This window comes from Pteropus vampyrus, unplaced genomic scaffold (genome assembly GCF_000151845.1).
Source record: "Pteropus vampyrus isolate Shadow unplaced genomic scaffold, Pvam_2.0 Scaffold14, whole genome shotgun sequence".
NCBI lineage: Eukaryota > Metazoa > Chordata > Mammalia > Chiroptera > Pteropodidae > Pteropus > Pteropus vampyrus.
In genome coordinates, this window is record NW_011888795.1 from 1,290,536 (window position 1) to 1,314,871 (window position 24,336).

General features: G+C 48.1%; 1 protein-coding gene, 1 long non-coding RNA gene and 1 other non-coding gene across 13 annotated transcripts in view; 2 read left to right on the plus strand and 1 right to left on the minus strand.

Annotated features, from left to right (window-relative positions):
- The window catches only part of LOC105306341, a 23,044-nt gene extending 22,250 nt beyond the window's left edge, over positions 1 to 794 (minus strand). Inside the window, exon 1 of the long non-coding RNA XR_002778075.1 lies at positions 60 to 794. This is a non-coding gene — a long non-coding RNA (uncharacterized LOC105306341). The remainder of the gene's footprint in view (positions 1 to 59) is intronic.
- The window catches only part of TMEM44 (transmembrane protein 44), a 31,498-nt gene continuing 7,167 nt past the window's right edge, over positions 6 to 24,336 (plus strand). For 3 of the 11 annotated variants that reach the window (XM_011381309.2, XM_023525679.1, XM_011381318.2), the window contains exons 1-9: positions 6 to 148; positions 2,646 to 2,772; positions 4,263 to 4,356; positions 5,442 to 5,608; positions 5,837 to 5,923; positions 9,375 to 9,545; positions 10,878 to 11,006; positions 12,127 to 12,231; positions 16,991 to 17,149. In XM_011381309.2, the coding sequence (XP_011379611.1) occupies positions 6 to 148; positions 2,646 to 2,772; positions 4,263 to 4,356; positions 5,442 to 5,608; positions 5,837 to 5,923; positions 9,375 to 9,545; positions 10,878 to 11,006; positions 12,127 to 12,231; positions 16,991 to 17,149 (1,182 nt within the window). Of the gene's footprint in view, positions 149 to 2,645; positions 2,773 to 4,262; positions 4,357 to 5,441; positions 5,609 to 5,836; positions 5,924 to 9,374; positions 9,546 to 10,877; positions 11,007 to 12,126; positions 12,232 to 16,990; positions 17,150 to 17,618; positions 17,895 to 20,551; positions 23,629 to 24,336 lie in introns of those variants that run through there. The other 8 variants (XR_897149.2, XM_023525685.1, XR_002778066.1 and 5 more) reach the window with 7 other exon arrangements.
- LOC111734372 lies at positions 22,789 to 22,896 on the plus strand. Its single transcript, XR_002778424.1, has one exon. It is a non-coding gene; the product is annotated as a U6 spliceosomal RNA (small nuclear RNA).

Below are 24,336 nucleotides of genomic sequence, written 5' to 3' on the forward strand. Positions count from 1 at the left end.
CTGCCATGGAGGAGGCGCCCACCCCCGATCCCGCGCCCGCGCTGTGGGACTGGGGCTACCTGGACCGCTGCTTCGCCCGCCACCGCGTCTGCATCTCCTTCGGCCTGTGGATCTGCGCCTCCTCCTGCTGGATCGCCGCCCACACGCTGTAATGGGGACCGCGACCTAGCGGCGCCGGGGTTGGGGAGGGTCGGCCGCGGGGGGAATGGGGCGCTCCTCCCCGCCCCGTCGCCCCAGCTAACTCCCTCTTGGAAACCTAGAAGGAAGAGAGCAGAAAGGGAGGCTGCAGAAGGCAGCAGAGTTCCAGGATTGAAACTAACGTTTCTCTGTAGACTGAAGTCGGATACTTTTTTCCGGATTCCACACACAGGGAGGCTGGGCTCTGGGCCAGCAGGAGGACGCTGGGTGGTGCAGTGCGCAGGGCCCCGACCTGGAAACCGCAAGTCCTGGGTTCTGTTGTCAGCCTTTCCCTATGACTCGCGGTGTGAGCTGGGCAAGCCATGAAACCTCTGGGCCTCATTTCCCTCGTGTAAATGGGGATGATAACTCATAGGACAGGAAGGAAGGGAGGATTAAGTGAGCTGGTACCAGTAAAGCGCTTAGTAGGTGATATTAAACACCATTATTATTGCTCCAGCGCTGTCACCAACCCTTGGCAGAGGGCAAGGACCTTGGACAGGTCTTGGTGTTTCTTGCCTCAGTTTCCCAAGACCCTCTTAGCTGGGAAATGGCGAAGGGATGGCTTGACTTTGGCCATAGAATTTGCCCGTAGAATTTGCCCTAGTCTGTCCAGCACCTGGAGCAGTTTGGCCAGGTGGTCACCATAACCTGGATTCTAAGGGCTAAGTCTGGCTAAAGAAGGCCTCTAGGTCATCAGCCACCCATTCTTAAGCTTGGAAGGATGCTGCCACCCAAGTATTACCTGGCGGAGGAGAAAGGATTAGCAATCCCGAGAGAGGGTGGCGCCAGCTCACCATAAGCACTCGGATATTCCCTTCAGGCGTTCGGCGGTGTTTCAGAAATTCTGCAGCCTGGCTACCCAGTCACTGGAATAGGAATAAAGACACTTAGAACATAGTAATGGGCCTAGTGTTGCGTTTATTAACTCTAATCCCTGCCACAACTCCAGGAGGTTGGGGCTGTTATTACCCCATTTAGATCAGGAAGTCAAAGTTCTGAGAGGTTAACTTGCTTGAATGAATGGAGCCAGAACCCACATCCTATCAGAAAGGACAGGCTTGTGAGGATTAAACTTACCAGACCAGAGGATGGAAAATGAGACCCTCTACATGCGTTCTCTCATTTGTTCCTCACAGCTACCCTGCGAGGTCTGCATCAGTAGACATTTTACCAACCTAGAAACCAAGGATTGAGAGGATAAGTAACTGTCTCGAGGATGCCCGGTCTGAGAGCAGGGTCACCCTGCCGTAGATCTGTACACACCGTTCGTTTTCAGGGCTTCACCATCTCTGAACCTCCATTTGTCTTTGGGATTAGGGTCAGCCTGGCATCCTTGACCCCCTGAGAGCTGGGAAATGGCTCAACAACAGGGTTCACAGTCAAGCTTCCACACGTGAAGCCAGAAGGCCCACTATTAACTCTCACCATAAGCCTCAGCTTTCTCTGCTTTCTAAGGGGACAGTTTCTAATCTGGGTCCTACTCAGAGAGTCCCTAACTTAGAGTCTTCTCTCCTAGGCTTTGAATCAGTTTCAGGAGCCCAGGGCCCTACTCTGAACTTCAGGCTTCCTCTGGCAGGTCAGGGAATGTTTCAGAACTCAATAGCTTTCCATCCTCACCCATTATTCCTGAGGGCTGATGCTCAGGACCAGCCAAGCAGTCCTAACTATGTAGAGTGAGTACCACCCTGTGGTTAAAGGAAACACAACCACAGCTGCAATTGTGTCTTGCTTTCTCCATAGAAATGTAGCAGGGAAACATCTAGAACAGAGTGTGTCTGAGATCTAGTCAGCAAAGCTGACAGCCTCTGGCCCCTCCTGGCATTGTCTGCCTTTCTGAGCTTGTTCCTGGGTGTCTGGAAAGTAGGGGAGGGCAGTAAGGGAGAGAAGCCAGCCAGCAGTGGGGGGCGCTAAGGAGAGGTCCTCCCAAAGTTCCATGGCATCTTCAAGGAGTTTGGCTCTTCTCGTGTGTAGAGAACGTGCACCCAAAATGAAACTGACTTTGATGTGGGCCAGCAGAAGCCTGGCCACCCCATTACAAAAATGGATTAGAAGGGTCTCTCTAATTTCAAAGAAACAAGTTGCTTTTTAAAATTTAGGCAACTAATTCTGCTCTACAGTAAACTGCAGGGATTGGGTTACTTTATAACCTTCCTGTTTCCTTTCATACTATGAAACCTGACAGCTAGTTTGTCAGCACTGAAAGGTGGTCAAGAACTCGAGTAGACCAAATTTGTAGAAGGGAAGAAGTTTCTCTTCATCAGACAGGCGGGTCTGGCTCTTGCCTCAGGCCAGGAGCCTTCTGATCCTTTCTTTTCCCATCTGTAAACTAAGTTCAAAAACACTCACCAAAAACCTGGGGGAGAAAGTGCTTCATAGGGACACACAGTCACAATCGCCCTTTTCAAACACCTCCTTTGGGAAGCCAAACTCATGTGTTTCGTCCGCGCCCCTGTCTGTCACTACAGGCTTCTCTATCTGAGATGTGCAAAGAAATCTGGACAGGACCAGTCGGCGCTCTGTGCTGCATGCTGCCTCCTGACCAGCCTGTGTGACACAGTCGGGGCAATTCTGGCCAGACAGCTTACCATCCAGGTGCGTCAGCCCCATAGGCTTCTGTCTTGCTGCCCACAGTTCGCCTTGGTGCCTGTGCTTTTGCTGGTCTTTCTGCCCAACTCTCATGCTCTTGCCCCAATAGCCACATGGCTCACTGCTCACCTCCTCTAACTCTGCTCAAAAGCCGCCTTCTCAGTATGTCCTCCCCTGACAACCCGTTTACTTCCACCATAGATGCTCCAGACCGCCTCAGCCTGCTTTTTTCCCATAGTTTACTCCCTAATACACCATTTACTTTGCTTAGTATGTTTATTGCTTATTGTATTTAACCCCTACTAGAATGTTAGCTCCCCAAGGCAAGAATTTATATTCACTACTGTATCTCCATTGCTTAAAACAGCAGCTGGCACATAGTAGATGCTCAATAAATCGTGATTGTTGCTGCTATCGTTTTTAAAGCCTGAGGCCCAGTTCCATCTCATGCAGTGGTGTCTGAATTTTTTCCCAAGTGGCAATGAAGGCTTTGGGGTGAGTGAGGAGCAGTTTTAAGTTTTCTCAAAGCCTAGGCTCTCAAACAAACCTGTGTAGGAGGGGCCTATCCCGAAACACGTATCCCAAGGAAAACCTGTAGGCCCCATTCAGGGGCCACCTGCCTCATTGGGCTGGTCTTGGCCTTGTGCCCACCCAGGTAGACATGAGAGACAGCAGCCTAGTGTTCGGGACACAGATTGGGAAAATTCTAGACCCTGCTTTGAACAGTGGTGTCTCAAAAACAGATAACCTTTTATTTTGGGTACCCATTTTCATTAACTGGTAGAATATAATGAGTCTAATAATAATAGCTGACATTTATTAAATACTTAACTATGTACTTGACACTAAGAGCTTTTCATGTATTAACGCATCTAATCCTCAAATCATCTTGTGACATAAATGCTCTCATTTTCCCTGTTTTATACATGTGGAAACTGAGGCGCATAGAGATGTTAAATAACTTCTCTAAGGCCACCCTCTAGTATGCAGCAGTACCAGCATTCAAACCCCAGAACGCATGCTCTTAACCCTAATCACACTGTCCTAGTAGCTAGTGCATTTATAGGTGGGTGCTTTCACTTTCTCTAGGTGCTGATCTAAGCACTTTCCATGTATTGGCTCATGTAATCTGCTTAACAGTGAGGGAGACACCGTTATTACCCCTGTTTTACAGATGAGGAAACTGAGGCCCATGACTGAGGTCATGACTGGGCCAAAGTTAAACAGCAGAGATTACACCATGCAGTGGAGAGAGCGTGGAGGAGGAAGTAGAGGGTTGGGTTCCTGTCCCATCTCTACTGATGGGCAGCTTCTTTACCGGAGATTAGTCATTTAAGCACCCCATCTCCTCATCAGTCAAATGGAGGTGATCTTGATCTTTCTTGGGATTGGGAAGTGTCCCTGGAAGAACTACATTAGTGAAACATATGGTAGAGGACATCCAGGATGAGAGGTGCTGAAAATGTTTGAACAACACTATTTCCATTTGCTCCCAGGTTTTCACTGGTGCCTACCTAGCAGCTGTCGACTTGGTGAACTTTGTGTTCATTCTCTTTCCAGTCTGTGGCTCCAAATTCAAGTCTAATTTGGGTGAGTGTGTGGCCATCTGTTCCTGTCTTCATTCATCTACTCAGCAGCGTGCTGAGTGCCCACTCCTTGTCCCCGCCAAGCTGGGCCCCTGCCAGGCACAGATGAATGAACAAGCTCCCTGACCTCACCCAGAGGAGGGAGACAGAGCTATGAGTGAGGAGGTGCATGCATACCGTGGGCAACCAGAGGGATGGAAGGGGCTGCAGGTATCAGGAAAGGATGTGACCTTGGAACTGGAACCAGTTAGGGGATTCCAGGGGAAAAGAACAATGTGGGCAAAGGCCAAGAAAAGGGACAGTGCATGGCTCTGTGAGATGATCTCAGTGTGCAAGTCTGGGGTGGCCAAACAAAGCCCCATGGCTTCTTGAAATGGATGCCAGGAATAGGCATGGGCCACCTAGGACAGAGTGAGGGCTGGAAGTGACTGAGATGGGATGAGTCGTTGAGTATGTGGGACTGGGGCATTCTTGAGAAAGGGCAGCAATGTGCTTGGACCCCTGTCCAAAAAGGGAATGCTTGCATCAGTGGGCTAATAGAAGATGCCCTCAGCTGCTCAGTGCTTCCCAGAGGAGAAATGTTCTTATCAAGATTGTCCAGAGGAGGCTCTAGAGGTCTGACAGTTCAAGGAGACTTTCAAAGATGGCGCTCTTGTCCCGCTCACAGTATTGGTGCCCTGGCACAAACGTGTTCACGCACTGGTGCATTCACCAAGCTGGTCGTTCAGCTCCATGCCAGGCTCTGAGGAGATTGTAGAAACTGCCAGGGCACAGTGCCTGCCCTTGGGGAGTTCCATTCCAGGAGAGGCGATGCTGTATATGCAGATACTTATGTAAAGGGTAACAGCACCCCGCCTTGAAACATAAAATGCTAGAAGAGGGCCGAGGAAGGGGAAGAGCGCCAGTCATGGCGGAAGCGGGGGTCACACAACCACAGGGCCTTGAAGGGTAGGGGGAGTCTGGTCTACAGAACAGCATGGCAACCTGGTTTGGCATTGGAGCTGAGTCGATACCAGTTCTTCCCCAGCAGCTGTCTGTCAGGTTCCTCCAGATCCCAGGAGCCATATGGGACTTTGGTGTTTGTTGCAGTTCAGGGATCCCAGGAGAGGAAGAGGAGGCGGCAACTCAGGGCCAGCATATTTGCCCTGGCCTTGCCCCTGAGCCTGGGCCCAGGCTGGGTTCTCTGGGCCACTGTCCCAAAGGCTTCAGGCCCCATCCAAGGGCCTCAGCGGAAGCTGCTGGAAAGTTTGCTGCAGGTAAGACTGAGCCAGCTGGCAGTCAGAGGGGACGACACGGGGGAGTGCAGGTCCCTTCCCTCCTCACGGTCCCAACAAATGCTCCAGATGTGTGCATGCAGTGGGGGTGGGGGGGGCAGGGTTAGGATGTGTCCTTCTTGGGAGGAATCTACTAAAAAGCAGAAAAGGGTGGGTCTGGGATGCATGGTGGTCTCCTCAGGGTGCTGAGTGTATCACCTGTTCCCACAGGACAATACTGAAATCCTGGGCTATCTGCTGGGTGGCGTCGCAGCCTTTGGCTCCTGGGCTTCCCGGATCCCCCCACTCTCCAGAATCGTGAGGCTGGGGTTAGGGATGGGCTGTGGGTCATCATGGTGGGTCTTAGACCCTCTGGGAGCACTGTCGGAGCTCCAGGTCACCAGGGCGGAGGGTAGTGTCACCCACGGAGGGTGGAGTGGGCAGCTAGCTGGCCCAGGGGAAATGTGGAGGCCTCTCATCATAGAGTCCGCTGCATTCTCTCCATTTCTTGTAGCAAGTGAAAAGCAGGCTCTCAGGAAAAAGCCACCGGGATTGGACCAACAAGTATCCCATTAGGGAATGAGAAGGTTTTAGAGGACAGAATCATGTAGCTACTGGGGTTCTGTGTATTCTAGAGCATCTTATTGGCAGATGCCTTGCAGGCATCAGGGGTGAGGCAAGCCCTGCACTGGACAGGCTGTGGGGTCGGGGGGTGGGCAGGGAATGCAGAGACAGATGTGACTTGAGATGCAGTGCTTGCCCTTGGGAAACATAATGAGCCCATCATTGAGTCTAAAAAAAGTCACTTGCCCAAGAGCATCATTTAATAGCAGTTCCAGAAGAACAGGTTTCAGGGATGGCAGGTGCTCAGTTGATCATTTGTGGGAAGCTGCAGCCTATGCTGTGATGGCCACAAATCTCATGGGACATCATCAGCAGAGATGCTATCTCCAGATCAAGGGAGGGGAGAGTAGGGAGCACCGCTCTTTTTTTGGTGACCCCTAGGACAGGTCTCCATAACAAAGTACCACAAGCTTTGATCAACAGAAATATATTGACTCTAAGTCCCGGAGACCGGAAGCCTAATATCAAGGTGTTGGCAGGGCCAAAATCTATCCTAAAGTGCTAGAGAAAGATCTGGTCCAGGCCTCTCTCCAAGCTTCTGGCAGTTTCTTGTCTGGTGGCAGCATTACTCCAGTGTTCATGTGGCATTCTCCCTGTGTGTGCATTTTCATGTGACCTCCCCTTTATATATGTCTGTGTCCGACTTTTCCCTTTTTATAAGGACGCAGTCCTATTGGATTAAGGCCCACCCCGATGACCTCATCTTAACTCAGTCATCTGCAAAGACCTCCCCATTTCCAAATAAGGTCACAGTCACAGGCTCTGGGGTTGGGACTTTAACAGCTTTTGGAGGATCACAGTTCAACCCATAATACCGCCTAAAGGAGCCCAGGCCCTCTCCGACACTGTGTCCCTCACTCCGCTTCATTTTCTCCATAACATTTGTCACAACCTGAAATTAGCTCTTTCAGTTATTTACCAAGTTGTTATCTCGCTAACAAGAGAGAGAAACGTCAGCACCGTGACAGCCATAGCCTTATCTGTTTTAGACCCCACTGTATTCCAGTGCTTGGTAACAAACACTTGTTAATAAGTGACTTAATATGGCTTGGAAAAAAGGAAGCTCATAGATGTAGGAATCAGAAGGGCTGCGTTGGGGCAGAAAGAGCAGCCTAGTTTTCTGCAGTCTTAGAGAACAGAACCAAGACCAAGACTAGCAAGAGGTTGGGGGCAGGAGGGGGCACTTCTCATTCATGGGTTAGACACCTTGCACAGTGCGTGGCATGTTGAGAGCAATTGGCAGTGGGCTTCCTATCACTAAAGGCATTCGAGCTTGATGGCAACTTGGCAGGAAGATAAGTGATTGCATTGGGATTAGGCTGAGCAGTCTCTGAAGGGCTGGCAGGCCTGAGTGTCTCTGGTCCCATGAAGAAGAGCCCAGAGCCCAGGTCCCCTTATTAGGAGGAAACCCAGTAGGGTTTGAGGTATTTAGGGAAGATGAGCCAGCATGGCCTTGGACCCTGGATCCCCCAGAAGCTGCTTCTAATTTACCCTTTAAGGGAGTGCTAAGGAGTGAAATGGCTGGGTGACTTTGGTGGGAGAAGTTTCTATTCTTCTAGAAGCATTTCCATGGACAATGATGTACCCGCTGACCAGTAAAGCATTGTGCTGACAACAGCAGGAGTCATCGTATCTGCAGGAGCCAACTGAGGCATCCCTGCTTCCAGCCCCCAGCATGGATTTACCAGGCAGCCACCAGGATGTCCTCCCAACGTTCTGTTCTGATCTGCTAGATGAGGCCCATGTGTGCTGGAGAAATTCCTGGACATATCAAGTCACCAAGCCAGTTTCATTCTTCGAGCGGTTATTTAGCACCTACTGTGTGTCCAGCACCGCAGGCAAATAGAGCCCTATAGGCCCTAGTACTGACTCTGAAAAAAGATTGAAGTTTTGAAGTCAGTGGGCCCCATGAATGGGTTGGCATGTGAGAGCCAGCTTCCCCAGCGTGGGCTAATCCTGGGCAGTCGCGAGAGGCAGCAGGCCCAGGTCCTAGCTCAGCTCTGCAAGTCAGCTCCCCTCTCTGGCTGTCAGCGTCCTCTGTAACATGGAGAAGCGGGGGTAGGCGGGAAGATCGCCAGGTGCGTCTCACCATAGCAGTGCTGACTGGGACAAGCTGCTTCCCGGGCTCTGTGAGGTGGGAAGGTGCGCTGTCTCCACCCTCAGCCTCTGGGGCCACCCGTTCATCTGGGTGCTGTTTTTATTTGGGGGATGGTGGGCCAGAAACAAAAAGGTCTGAGAACCAAACTAGGAGGAAATATAACACTCCTGAGGAATCTTTTTGAGAGTTAAAATAAAAATGGAGGAAAATGGCCCAAACAAGCTTTTTCCTTTGAATTTTTTCCATTGCCTAGCCAAGGCCTTTATATTTCTAAATATGTCATCTAATGAGCAAACTAAGTTATATTTATGTATTAATTTAAACATACTGTGTAATAGGAAATATGTAATTGGAAATAATATTTATGTATATATGAAAGGTATATATAAAGTGACTTTATACCTGTAAAGTATACTTACATATATATATGTTGCATGTTTCCTTTTTTAAAAAAACAATATTTCTATTACTCATTCTCTAAAAATATCCCCTTGGTTTCAAAATGTCAAGAAAGTCACCTCTAATTTTCCTGACTTTCTGGTCTGGCCTTGGCTCTTCATAATTCAGTCTCCCTCATGTTCTCTGAGCTGACATTCACAAGCCTCTGCCCAGTGCAGGTGCCAAGGTGGTGAGGACCGTGGCTCTGCTCTCAGAAGCTCTCGGTCTGTTGGGCAGACAGATGTGTAGGGAGCTAAGTCATGCTCAGGGTGAAAGGCACGTCAATAGAGGGGTGTGTCAGGTGTGACGGGACACAGAAGAGGGAGTTAGTTGCTACGCTTAGGGTAGAAGTGGTAAGGGATGGTTTCCCTGAGCTGAATTTAAGCCAGGTTTTGAGGGATGAGTAGGAGCTCAGCAGGTGAAGGCAGCAGCTTGAGCAAAAGCCAGAAACCCAATAGAAGTAGCATCCTTGGGGACTTGGCATGGGCAGAGGGCTGGCCCTCCAACCTGCTATGCCACCAGGGCCCTGGCTCTTAGCTCTAAAAGAGCTACGGGGGTGGGGGGATGGCAGTGCTCCTCCCTGCCCAGCTCTCTCTTCTCTCTGCCCAGTGCCAGGGTAAGACATTCCCCTCCATCCACCTGTGGACCCGGCTCCTGTTGGCCCTGGCTGGCCTCCTCTATGCCTCAGCCATCGTGGCCCACGACCAGCGGCCTGAGTACCTGCTGCGGGCTACCCCCTGGTTCCTGACTTCCCTAGGTCGTGCTGCGCTGGACCTCGCTGTATCCGCCCCAGGCCCAGGGGGCTTGACTGCCTGTATCTCATCTCCTCCCTGCCCCTGCCATGCCCTCCTTCCCTCTTGCTAGATGGAGCTGTCTCTCAGTGGTTTGAAGCCTGGGGCAGGCAGACACGATTATAATGTGCAATTTTGTTTCATGTCCTGTTTTTAAAAAAATAAGAATAATTATCTCTTGGCCGGAGCTCTGTGAAACAGCAAAGGGGGAGTGTGACGGTTACTGGCCCTAGGATCAGAAGAGCCAGGTTCCACGCTCAGTTCTGCTCCAGGCCTGGGTCAGTCCCTGCCCTCTGTGAACCTGTTTTCCCCATCTCTGCCTTGCCTTTCTCACAGGCTGGGAAAAGGCTTTGCAAGCCGGCCTGCTGTGCAGGGCTAATCATTCCCCCTGGTCTCGTTGATGCTGGAGCCTGGGGTGGGAAAGCAGGGATAAGAGTTGACAAGGGCTGCCCTTCCTTGGTGACTGTGAGCGGTTCCCCAGGGGGTGTTTCTGGATGTGCTGACACCCCAGTGACCTTGGCATGAGGACCTCAAGGGCAAGCTAAGCTCAAACAGTGGTGAGTAGAGATGGTGTGTGTGGGAGGGGGGGGAGGGGATGGCGAGAAACCTGTGGATTTAGCATAAATAGTTCAGAAACTGATTTTCTCAAGGACTATGTTAGTTTGCTAGAGCTGCCATTACAAATTGCCACCAACCTGATGGTTTAAATAACAGAAATTTATTTTCTCAGCTCTGGAGGCAAGACGTCTGAAATCCAGGCAGGGCCACACTCTCCCCAAAGGCTCTACAGGGGAACCTTTCCTTGCCCCTTCCAGCTTCTGCTGGCTCTTGGTGTTCTTTGGCTTGTGAGCATAATTTTCATTTCTGCCTCTGTCTTCATACGGCCTTCTTCCCTTTGCGTACCTCTGTGTGTCCTCTCCTCTTTTTATAAGGACTCCCGTCATGGGATTTAGGGTCCACCTTAATCTACTGTGACCCCATCTTAACTAATTATTGAGGTTTCAGGTGGATATGAATTTGGGGGGAGACGCTGTTCAACACACTACAGGTGATGTCCCTGTAAGCCAAGCCCTTCAAGGGAGATAGTTCTTAACATGCTTTTGTTTAACAAGCGTTTCCTAAGTGTCCATTAAAGGCAGGGTCTTGATGGGTGCTGGGCCTGTGAGGGGGATATGTAGGGAGAGTCAGACCTGGCCCTGTCCTCAAAGGAGCTCCCCAGCCCGGGGAGGGAGAGCCCAGGGTGGAGCCCTCAGTGCAAGGGGAAAGCAGCACTGGGTGGCCGGAGTGCCTTGCTCCCTTGGACCTTAACTCCACTTCCCAGATCATCTTCCTTTCCTGGATGATGAAAAGCAAGATGAGGCGGGCCTTGGGATTTGCCTGCGAAGCCAGAGAGAGCCCCGACACCCAAGCCCTTCTGACCTGCGCAGAGAAAGAGGAAGACAACCAGGAGGCAAGGAACGAGGCTCAGAGGGGGCAGAGGCGGGGGACTTGCCACAGCCAAGCCTGGGGTCCTGGGGTCCTTCCAAGCTTGGCCAGCTGGTCACTTTAAAAAACGATTTATGCCCAACACTAAGAGTGCCCCCAATAAATAGGATCCTCTATTTTCTCAATTACAACATATTATTTTAAGGTTTTTGATCACTTAATAAACTTTAATATACTTTAAGCAATGTAGATGGGTCAAATGTCCACGTATACTACTTAGTAATTTCCATATATATATATTTAAGTTTATATACTACATAAATTAATATGTAATCTGAGTTAATGAAACAGAAGATAGTGGTGGGTATGGCCAAGGTAAAAGGGTTTTATATAAGTCCTTGCACCACAGATCCACATTCCCATGAAGTCTCTAATGGGAGGTTATTTTCATCCATTCTAGAAACTGTTATGAAATTATGTTTCATAACAAAAAGGAGCTAAAATACTTGAGGAGAGCCCTATGTGTCTTCGTGTTCTGAAGGGAGGAAGTGGAGCCTTTGCAATCTCTTCGGCAGTCCTTTACAGCAACAGTTCTCAAAGCGTGGTCCCTGGACCGGCATCACCTGGAAACGTGTTAGAAATGCAGATTCTAGGGCTTTGCCCAGCTCAACCACATCCTAAACTGAGGGTGCTTTAATGAGTCCCCTGGGTGCTCCTGACGCACAGGACAGTGTGAGAACCACTGCTTTACAAAAGCATTTATTCAGCACCTGCTGCACTGGTTCCCAAATTTTGCTGTACTTTAGAATCACTGTGGGACTTTTAAACTCTCCAGGTCACATCCATACTAATGAAATCAGAATATCTGGCATGGGTTGGTGTGTGTGAGAACTAAATATCAGTAGTTTGTTTGTTTGTTTGTTTGTTTTAAGCTGCCCAGGTGATTCTACTGTGCAGCAAAATTTGTGACCTCAGAAAGAGAGAGATAAGATACATTTTACGGGAAGCAGAAAGTGAGATGTGCCATAAGAGAACAGAAAACAAAAACTTTAGGGGTTCTTTTGAAGAAAATGAGACCTTGTTTTCAGAAAATGTCTCCTGACTTTAAGAATTCCCCTTTCTATCTCCCTGTCTCTGCTTGAAAGAATTCAGATTGGGTGCCTCTCACCACACTACCACACTGCAAGTCACTAAGGACGATGACAGCCATCAGTCGCTACATGGAGCTGACCATTGAGCCAGTGCAACAGGTGAGTAGCTGTGGGCTACAGCCAGGTGTTCAGAGGATGGGCAGTAGTCATGGAAGGCTTCCTGGAGGAGGTGACCCTTTAGCTACAGGATGGGAAGGATGAGGTAGGGAAGCATGAAAAAGAGGAAGGAACTTTCCAAGTCCTCAGTGGGGGGCCAATAGAGGGGAGTTTGGTTAATGAAAGGCTGGAGAGGAGGTAAGGGTGAGATCGTCACACTATAGAAGCTGACTAACATCTTCAGGTGATGGGAGTCTAGGAGGCTTCTGGTCTAGAGACTCAGGGTCAGATGTGCATTTTAGAGCCATCAGTCAGGCAGTGTTGGAGGACAGACTAGGGAAGAGGAGACTCGAATCAAGACGGTCAGTGAGGGCCACTTGTAAGTCCAAGAAGGGGTGGTATAACCTGAACCAAGGCTGGAGCAGAGGAAGCAGCAGAGATGGACTGGATAGAGTTGGCAAATAAAGTGTTGAGGGAAGTGAGGATGTGGGGATGAGGGAGACGGAGGGCTCCAGATGGCTCTCAGGGTTCTGGCCTGCATGTAGGGGTCCTCAGGAGGAAGAGAATTAGAAAAAAGAGAGGCGACAAGTCCACTCCACCGTTCCACTACGGCACTAAGACTGTTCTTGTCCAGGTTACCAGTGACCTCCACGTTGCTAAATCCCGGGGTCATTTCTGTCCTATTTGAGACTCAACTCACTTGGCCACTAGCTGCTCGTGACTTCTGGGCCCCTCACTCTCCTGGCTTTGCTGCCCCCCTCACAGGCCTTCTTTCCCCCTCACTCCTGCTGCCTCCTCCTGCTGAGCCTGACTTTAAGGTTGTAGGACCCCAAGCGCCGTCCCGGCAGGTCCTCCTTCTCTCGGTGTCCTCTTTCAGTCTCATAATGCCACAGCTCTACACACCAGCTCTTGCTGATTTCCATCATGTGTTTCTCCATCCCGTTCCCCTCCCTCCATTCCAGTCTTGGCTGCAGGCTGCCTATCTAGTGTCACCGCATGGCATCTCACACTTTCTGTGTCCAAAATGGAATTCTGGATTTTCATGCCCAGACCTCTCCCCATCTTCCTCAACTCAGTAAAGGACACCACTGTCCGTGTAGTCGGTCAAACCCACATTTCTCTCTTCCCCTCACTGCGGGGCCCTGCCCATCTGATACATTTGTCAAGTTTTGCCAATACTGCTTTTTAAATAGATCCAGCAGCCTCATAACTGGTTTTCCTCTCCACTGCTATTTTTGTTCCATCTTTTCCATCTGCAAGGATCACTTACATAAGTAAATTACATCTTGTTCTTCATTTGTTTAAAGCACTCTGCTGGCTTCCCATTTCACGCGGAATCGAAACCCCGTACCCAGACTCCCAAGCCCCTGCCAGCCCAGCACCGCTCCCTGATTGTCTCCTGTTTCCTGTTCTCTTTACTCTTCTCTCGAAGCTCAGGATTTCTTTTTGTTCCTCTGCCTAGATGCTCTTCCTTTTGATTTTTTTTTTTTTTTTTTACATAGCTGCCTTTTCTTATCTTCAGACTTCAGTTAAAATGTCACCTTCAGTAAAGGCCTTCCCCGACCACCCATCCAAAAGTAGCCTTCATTTCATCTCTCTGTTGTATTACTTTATTATTACCTTTTTAAATGCTCTGCAAAGCACTTAGGATCTTTTACTTTTGTTTGTTGTCTGTTTCCTGCTGGGATATATACACTTTGTGTCCTTCTGTTTGTTTCCCTAGTCTCTGGTGTGTCGAGTCACATCACGGGCTCTCAGAACAGGTGTGTCTGGAACACGGAGTTCAGTGCTGAGCGGCCTGTAGGGACATACTGATACTCAGAGAGAGTGTGGATCTGAGACACAGATTTTACTCTTTGTTGTTGTTCTTTGGAATGTGGGTGCGAAAAACCAGTATGTGCTGTAACTGCGGTACAGGGGATTCAGAGCATGCTTTCACAATTAAGAGCCCACTTCGGCCATTAAACCCTTCTTCTGATGGGAGGATGGGTGAGTGATGGGAGGCCCTGAGGAAAGCACGAGGAACCCTGGCAGCATCTGGCCAAAGCTTTGCACAAGAAACTTTTAAATTATGGAACTTCGGAAAAATAATAGTGCAAAAGTGGCATTCACTTTAACCTTTCCAGTACCTGAATCTTGAGTGGATTCCTGCTGGCGAACAGACTCCATGAAAGAAGAGTGTGTTCCTCCTTTATTTTCTTCCGCTGAGGGCCGCCAGCATATTTTTAAGCCAATACTTACACTTGACCTCTTCCTTCTGTATCCACCAGAGGGCGAGAGGTGTCTTTGAGACAGCTCCCCGCAGAAGGCCTAGAGCCCTACCTTCCAGCCTGGACAGGATGCCACCTCACTGGGATCTAGGGCCTCTATACCCATGAAGGTCTATTTATTGAGGGCTAGCTACTTGCCAGGCTCTGAGTAAATATTAAAAGCCAACGCTCCCATGCTGCTTATCATACTGATCCAAGTGCTTTACATAGATTAACTCTTTTAAACCTCATAGCCAACCCCTGAGGTACCAACCTCATTTTACAGATAAGGAAAATGGGGCACTGAGAGGTTAAACAACTTGCTCAGGGTCACACAGTTTGTCAGTGGTAGAACCAGGATTCAAACTTGCCTCTTCCTGAGTCTGTGCCCTTGACCACTATACACACTGCCTCTTGGGCATAATGGCTGACACCAAGAAGGTACTTGATAAATAGTTGTTTTTTGATATTGTCATTAACAAATTTTTACAATCTATGCAGTAGATAACTATGATTATTTCTATTGGTATTTATTAATAATTAATAATTTTATTATTATTTTAAACTGAGTCATAGAGAAGATTGTCACTTGCCCAAGTTCCCATAGTTAGAAAATCACAGATACAGGTTTCAGACTAAACCTGTCTGATTTTGAGACTTCGGCTTTTATAAAGAGAACATACTCTCTGTGCTGCCATATCTTGCCAGGTCAGTTAGCAAATTTTTCCTTTCTTTCATGAGAATGTCCCAATGAGCAAAGTTGTAGTGAGATAGGTATACCCTGTTGCCATGTGCACTGATATATGTCCTGATCAGACAGCCATCTGGAAGTGGGCAAAAAAAGCCGCAAGCTGCTTAGTGTCTCAGTGTTCCCTGCCCCACATTAGTCCTAAGGAAAAAATTTCCAAGAGGTGCAGCCCAGGTTCAGGCTGAGTGAAGGGCCTAGCGCCGTGGGATCACAGGGATCAATGGATGGGAGCATTTGAAAACTCAGATTTATTTGTTGATTCAGTTGTGTTCAGGCCCTGAGGAATTTATAGAATCTATCATTATTGCCTGAGCAGCTTCTGCTTCTCTCAACTCCCCGACCCTGCCCAGGGGCCGCCCAGCACTCGGCCTCCTCCTGCTCCTTTGTGGACTTTCTCCTGTCCAGCCGACTCACATGAAAATGTACACTTACACTGGAGTCATGCTCCAGTCACGTTGGAGCCCTGAAGTGATTTGGAGTCCAATATGATGAATAGCCATTCTTCTCATGTGTCTGGGACATTTACATCTGAGCCCCGTGATACTGCTTCAAAGGAGAAAGGCAGGGATTACCACCTCCTTTTATAGATTAGGAAACTGAGATTTAGGGAGAATTAATTTCTTGTGAAGGTCACATGGTTAGTTGGTGGAAGATTCTGGTCCAGAAGGCAGGTTGTTCTCCTGGTGGTGCATCAGTGGAATGACTTGAATCCCGCCCAGCTCTGAAACCTAGGCCAACAGATCTTCAAGGATCTCTGAGGAAGTGCCCACCCCCAACCCTCATGGGAGTCCTGTAGGAGGAAGCTCTCTTCTGAGATAGATGGATGGATGGATGGATGGACGGATAGATAGATAGATAGATAGATAGATAGATAGATAGATAGATAGATAGATAGATAGAGATAGGTAGGTAGGTAGGTAGATAGATAGATAAAGATATATGATAGATTGATGATTGGTTGATAGAAGATGGACTGATAGATAATAAAATATAAATAGAAAGATAGATGATTGATAGACGATAGGTAGCTAGACAGATGATTGGTAGATAATGTATAGAAGGTAATAGAATATAGATAGAAAGATGATACATAGATAAATAGATGATTGACAGTAGATAGATAGATAGATGATGGAATCTCCCTTAAACATTCCCAACTCACTCTGCTGCTGCTGGATATGAGTCAGCAAAGCCTCTATAGAGTGCATTTTTGGCAATAGCTGTCCAGATTACAAATGCACATACCCTCTGATCCCTAATTTCCACTTCTAGGAATTTATCTTTAAAATACCCTGAAATTTTGGATGTACGATATAATTTAGTGCAGTCAGTATTGATTGTAAAAGCGAGAAATTGAAAATACCCTAAAGGTTCATCAGTAGGGGATTAGTTAAGTACATTGTGAACACATATACAATGCTGTCCCCCGCCCCCCAAATCTCATATAGTCCTATCTCTGAGACAATATTAAGTTAAAAAAAAAGCAAGATACATAAAAAAGTGTAGAGCACGCTACCACTTGTGGAAGTAAGGGTAAATAAGTGTATGTGCATTTGATTGTCTTGACTATCCGGAAGGATGCACAGGAAAGGGAGCAAGGCTGCCTTGAGAGAGTACAGGATGGCCGGGGGATGAGGGTGGAAGCAGGCGCTGCTTTCTACACCCTTTCCTATCTTTTAAACTGGAGTACGCGAGTGCTTTGACAATTCAGAAATGAAGAAGTAAATTGAGTGTCCTTGCCTGCCCTTCCCCACACACCTTGCAGGCAGGCTGCAGCACCAGCAGGCTGCCTGGTGACGGACAGACCAGCACGGGAGATGCACCCCTGCAGGAGCCCCCCTCGTACCCACCCGTTCAAGTCATCCGGGCCCGCGTGTCTTCCAGCAGCTCCTCCGAGGTCCCCTCCATCAACTCCGACCTTGAGGTACACGCTGTTGCCTGCCAGTGGGTGCGTGGGCATCCTCCTCTACCCATTTATGCTGCGGTTCGTGAATCCGCCTACACTAACCTCATGCCTGCAAAATAATGAATAAGCCTCTGCCGGCTTCTGCACAAGGAGTTTCCCACACTGTCAGTGCTGAGAAGGGGTTTCCAAATTAGTCGGGGAAACACTGCATAGTGCAGCGCAGTCTCGAAGAATGACTTGCACATTCAAGTTTTTAAAAAAATTAATGCATGAATTATAAACTTCGAAAGGGGCTCAGTGTTTCCCAAACCCTTCTGACCATGGGAGCATTTGTGTTCTTCCCCTACCCCTTTCCCCACTCAGGAGCACCACCTGTACCCTATGGTGCCATCAGGGTCATACACGGGGTCATATGAGCCTGATATTTTCATAAACTTTACTTCATTTTGAATTTTTGGATCTGTGAACAAAACATGTCACATTTCAGATATAACGAATGGGTTAACCCTCGGGTCAGAGCTGCCCTGCTACTCTCAGTCCTACAGCTGTGGTTTCCAGCCCTGTTTACCAAAGGGAGTTTCCCTTTGTAGAAATTAAGAACAAGGATGGTGCAGTGGACATGTGCTGTCAGCAAGAGACTGTCAGCTGTTTTTTGGGGGGCGGAGGAAGGACTGTCTTTTATTCTGGGTTTCTGTTCTATTATTTTAGTGTTAAAATGCCCTTTTATGAAACGATGATAATAATATATAGTAGTCGGTGTTGAGATTTTTGTTTTGGTTTTAATGGCCTTATTTGGCAAAATAATCCATTAGCTGTTCTAAGTCCCTAGAATTTGTTGAGCTCAAAATCGACCCTGGAATCTGAACAGCCTCAGAGCCGTTGATCCATCGGGTAAAGTCTGGTTCTCAGTGTGAGGTTCCAGACCTTTCACGCCTGCCCCAGCCTCGTGCCCCTCCCCTGCCTCACCCACATGTTCCCTTGGCCATAGACTCTTCTCCTAACCCCCAGCCTCTGGGCCTTTCTACCTGGGGTTTTCTCTGGCCCAATTTTCATGTGTCAGAATCCTATCCAGATGCTACCTGCTATGTGAAACTAATCCCCCACCCCGCCACACATGCGCGTGCGCAGACACACACACGCACACACACCAGACAATAATGGCTCCTTCCCTTGGGTACCTAGAGCATATACCTCTCTCACAAAACTTCCATTGTTTGCCCTGTAGCTGGTGAGCTGTCAGGGCCTGTCTCCCCTGCCAGGCTGTGCATGAGCTTGTAGGTATAGGGCCTGGACTGCCTTCATCTTTCTCTATTCCTCAATCCTAGAACACAGCTGATCATTAAGTGCTGAGTTTTGAGTGAAGAATTCTGCACCAGACCGAGGACCATTTGGGGTCCGTGTATCCCCATATCATTCACTGTTATTTATTTCTTGGATCCAGTCACTCAAGGCACATGGCTTTGGCAGCCTGGAGCCAGCAGTCTGGGCAGAAATCTAAGATTTAACACAGAAAGAAAGAGCCTGACAGCATAGTACGTTCAGTGAGGAGAAGGGACAGTTAAGTCAGCAAGTCAGGAAGGAACTGGAGAGAGCGAGAAACAACATTCGCTCCCTGGAAACAAGGGTGATTTTTGTCGCCCACCCACAATTAAGCTAAGGACTGGGCAAGGACCTTGAGAAATTCGGACGTTTGTCTGTGGCTGGTTTGGGCCATTTCTCTGTTTTGCACTCTTTGCTCTTCCCTTACTATATTATCTCTCTCTTTTTAGACATTTATTCCAAGGGGGCAAGGTCACACTCTTAAATTAGGTAAATGGAAATGAATGCTTCTGCCCACTTCAAAAGGAAAATATTTTAGAAGCACAGCTGCCCCAGCCCACGCCCTCCCATAACCCCCAGCACAGTCCTCCTGCTTCATTCCCGGAAACATATGTGGTACAAGTGACAAAGCTACAGAGTCCTGAAAAGAAATGCCTTAGAATTTCACTAAACATATACGATAACAGGTCATATGAGTTGTAAAGCTCCCAATACAAATAGTTCGAATGTATGAGCAGAACACAGTGATTATTATAATAGGCATATGATTATTGGGTTGCTGGTAATCTGTATTTTCTCTTCTTAAAAGTAGTACATATTTATCATAAAAAAAATTGGAAAATATAAAGAAGAAAATTAAAATTAACCCAAAAACCTACCAACCCACGACTACCTCTGGGTGAAGGGATTACGAAGGCTTGACAGCCTCCCCTGTTTTGGGGGCAATATTCCTTAAGATCCTGGTTTCTTTACAGCTGAATGTGGGCAAGAAGGTGTCTTCTAGCAGATGAGAGTAACATGGCACTTGACCTGTCCGTTTGGTCACGTGGTCAGCAAACATTTTCCGAGGGTGGAATTTGAAAGAAAAATGCATGATGACAGATAGGCTGGCCTGCACCCTGTGCATAGGGTAGAAGGTATTTGGTCAGCTGGGCACAGCCGAGGTCTGATCCCTGCCTGACTCCTCCAGAGCACACACCTAAGGGACTGAAGCGTATGTTTCAATGCTGGAGGCTGAGGTCATCACTTCCTCTGGTTTATGACTTTCTTGCTCCCGGGATTTCATAATTTAAATATTTTGGTGGCATTGGGCTTAGACACCTGGGGCTCTTTCCTCGTCTCTTGAGATGCCCTCCACCCCTGCTGAAGTGGGCTTCGGTGCCCTCAACCACCTCTCATTGTCTGTGTCTGTTGCCAACCAACTTGGCTTCTGCTTCTGCTTGACCCCATGGGTTCGTAAGCGAATGCTTTCCAGCTCCCGCTGTGGAGACTGGTGAACCTGGAAGCCACTCTGTGTCACTATGATGTGTTTATCTCTTCTGTGGTCCTTTATGATTTTGTAACTTAACTCTCAGATGCTGGTTCTATGTCCTTGGGGCATATACTGACTGTTTTGAGTTCCTACTTTGTCAGCGCTGGAGGAGGTGGAGAAAGAATGGTGCCTCAACAAAGCACTGTAGCCACAGCACTCTAACTCGCTGTGTTTAAATCCATTAATAAGAATAACAGTACTCATTGCTACTGTGTGTGTGTCATGAGCCAGGCACTATATGTTCTATACTTTGCAAGCACTGTTTGGTGTGATCCTCTTAACAGCCCCGAGGCAGGTGCCCTTGTTATTCTTATTTTCCAGAAGTGGGGACTGGGACTCAGTGAGTTTAAGTAACTTACCCCCCCAAAAAAACATTAATAATAATAATAATAATAATAATAGGTGACTGACATGGGATTTGAACCCAGCTCTGTCTGGCTCTGAAACCTCTGTCGTAGCTACTATGCTCCACTGCCTTGGCGGGAACTTGTGCCTTGGGAGGTATGCAAGACCAGGTGTATTATCCATCATTCCCATTTTACAGATGAGAAAACTGACTCTCTCCCCAGGACTCTTTCTCCTCGCCTGCGCTCTGCCTGGATTCTCCGGGAGTACCCCGTCAAACAGACAAGATAAAACACTGAGATCTGCAAGTAATCCAGTGGTGGCAGAACAGGAGAAAGGGGTAAGACAGAGACAGATAGGGCCTGTGAGCGCTCATGGAAGAAGAGCTTGGGTTATTTTCACCTTTCCTCAAGTGTCCACTGGCTGGGCTGGTCAGGGCACCAGATGGATGGCATTGGAACCTCAGTGTGACCCTGTGACCCTGTAGAAAAGCTATTTGCTTGGGCTGTCCGGATTTCCAGATGTCTCCACAAGAGAAAGCACACTCCACAGACACTGTGGATCCACTCGTTCATTCACCCACTCACTCGCCCCTTCGACACGAGGCAGCTGCGCTCCTGGCATGGCCATCCGGAGGACGTACTGGACAGATGCTGACTGCGCTCGTGTTCTACAGCTGGGGGCTGAGGCCCAGAGGGAGCAGGGCTTGCTTCCAGGAGTGGCCTACTCACTTCACCAGCTTTATGAGTGCAAGGTGGACTTTACCCCGCTGTTGAAACTGTTCGTCTGCCTTTTAAAGGTTTTATTTTATTTTTTTAGCCTCTGGGATGCAAGGAAAGATTGAGTCTGGCTTTGTGACGAAAGAGCATTTAGTTACTTTTTTCCCTTCTGTGCTTCCTAGCACTGTTATGGGCCTGGCATAAGAAGCTTTGTAGGAATTCTGCAAGGAGGCTGTTTCTGTCATCGGAACAAATTCTGCATGTTAAAGAATGACTACCCCTGGAGCCGGTGCGGTTGTGGAGGTGGGAGGGGAGAACAGAGCCACACACCAGATTGCTCTGTCTGAAAGAGGGTCACGTCCCAGGCCTGTGTGTCCCGCTAATTCTGTACTTAAGGCTCTTGACAACCGGGACTACTTGCTCCCTTCCCAAACCCTGCCTCCAGCACCAGCTCATTTTAGAAGAAAATACATATAAGAAGAAAGAGGCTAGAACATTCCAATAGGTACCAAAGGCCAGAAATAAAGTCGAAGATGTGGTTTCTCCAAAGATCTGTTTCCTCCCCGGGGAACTGGCATCATGTGCCATGAGACTGTGAAAGACAATACGTCCAGAAATGTGTGGGGCGGTCCGCTGCTTCCCCCGGGGATATGGAAAGATCTGTCACCGGCTGTGCAGGAGAAAGAGGACTGACCAGGAGTCAGGTGGACACAGGGGCTTGTCTGGGCTCTCGCTGCCCTGCCAGGTGGCCTTGCTTTGACCTTCTTGAGTTTTTGTTTCTCCCTCTGTAAATGGGAATCGTGAGATCTGCTCTACCTTTCTTATAGAGTGACCGCGAAGATCAAATGGGGGTGCTGCTGGGTCTTTGCAAGACTGCCAGAAGTGTTATGTCGTGAACTGGAACACAGGCTAGAAGTGGGCTCCAGGATTCACTCCGGCCCTTTTAGCCATGGAACTGGGCAACACCCATTCATTTCTCTGAACCTGCTATGAAAGTGGAAATAACGAACTTAGGGAGGATGGTGAGGCTCCACCAAGGTCAGAAAGTGAAGGAGCTTTGATGCAGTAGAGCACTGGTCCCGTAAATGCTCATTATGAAACCCCAGCTTTGGACTGGATAATCTTTAAGGCCTTACTTAGAACAATGTGACCTTAAGTGTCAAAAACACTTATTGAAAGAGGTAGACGGCAGTTAATTACACTGAATCAATTCTTAGAAGTAGAAAAGCTTCCATCAAGAAAACAAAAGGGTCAACCACCAGCCAAACCTGTTCGTGTTCTTGACAACACAACAGCTGTGCCCAGACGCCACTCTTGGAACACCTCCTCTGGCCACCTCAGTCTCTAGAAGCATTTCCAATTCCACTGCCCGAAATCCAGAGTACAGCTTTACTGCTTCCACTCAAACCAGTGTAGGCACTCCTGACCGAGCTCCACCTCCTTTCATTGCTGTCCTACCCAGGATCTTCCCAGCATTGACCTCGGCCCCATGGCCTCCCTGCTCTCAGGCCTTCTGTGGCTCCCTACTGCTTACTGTTTAAGTTCACACCCCAAGCCTGACCTCCAGGACACATAATGATCTGGCACTGGGCCAACTTTCCAGCTTTCTCTTCTCTGGATTCCTTGGCTCGGCTCTGTCATCTCCTCCTGCCCTTCGAGGCCCTGGCTAAATTCTGCTTCCTCCAGGAAGGCTTCCTGCTGCTCCTGAGTAGGGTTGCTAGATTTAACAGGCAAAAAATACAGTGCTCGCTTCGGCAGCACATATACTAAAATCGGAACGATACGGAGAAGATTAGCATGGCCCCTGCTCAAAGGAAGAAGTGCAAATTCATGAAGCGTTCCATATTAAAAAAAATAATAATACAGGAGGTCCAGTGAAATTTGAACTTTAGATGAACATACCTACACTAAAACATTATTTGTTATCTGAAATTCAGTTTTGCTGGGCATCCTGTGTTTTATCTGGCAACCCTACTCCTAGATCTAATTTCCTTAGACCACTTCTCAGTTCTTTTGAGCAACAAAGTTTCTTCTAAAAAATCAGGAACATACAATGTTCCATGTCAATTATATCTCAGTAAAACTGGGGAAAAAATGATTTTAAAAAGTCAGAAATAGGAGGTAAAGTCGCCAAGTCCTTTCCTGCTGGGGGTCCTAGGATTTGGCCTAGAACAGTATTTGTGACTGGATTTCAGAGATGCTTGTTCCCAACCTCTGCTGCCCACTGTTTTAATACACATGGCTCCTCCATCTTAGCCCTTGGGAATGTCCCTAAAGTGACATTGTGTCTCATCTTTATAAAGGAAACCAACCTACCATGGATCACAACTTTTCTCTCACTGATCCGGTTCACGATAGGCCTTGCATATGGCATCTCTCAGCCTGTGATGCATATTCCCATCTCACATCCCATTTCTCCCACAGTGGCCCAGGCAGGAAGAGCAGCACAGGGAGTTTGGACAATTAAAGAGGAGGAAAGAAAGTATGAGGTGAAACGGTGCTTAATCCAAAGTGTCAAAAAACTGCTTAATTAACTATAAATATTGTGTGTGTTATAAAGCAATAAAAAGAATGAGATTTTGCTTTTTTTTTTTTTTTTTTTTTACACCTATAGCACCTGGTCTTCTTATATGGTTATATGGTCTCTTACCCAAGTACTAACCAGGCCCAACCCTGCTTAGCTTCCAGATCTGATGGGATCAGGCTTGTTCAGGGTAGCATGGCCGTAGATAAGAATGAGATTTTGAAGCATATGGTGGAATGTTTAAAAGTCTATAAGGTACCAGGTCACAGGGAAATCTACTTAATAAAATTAAGAGAGAACTGCAGCTAGTATGTATCTGGCCAGTCTTAAAATGTTATAATTAGGAGAAACAAAAAACCTTGAAAACAGGTCCCGAGTTCAGTACCATCTCACCTCCCCAATCTGGGTGGAGTCACTTCTGGCCAAATGTAAGAGGTGGGGGCTGGACGAATGGTCTGTGAGGGCCCATCCACCTCCCCTAGTCACAAAATGTAAGGCTAGAAAGCGACCATTTCCTCGGTGGCTAAGACACACCTCAAAGTCTTCAGGAACAAAGGGAAAGTTACCACATGGCCCATGGGCAGGGGCTATGGGATGCCTTTGGTTTCAGAAGCATGAAAAAGAGTGCTTTTAGAAACGAGGTGAATTGAAATACTACATGCTGCAGTTCACAAAGGTGATGGCATTGTGGTCCTGAAGACAATTTAGGGATGTGTGGACGTACTCATTACATTTTAAGGGAGAAAAGCCATTTGCACAATTTGGA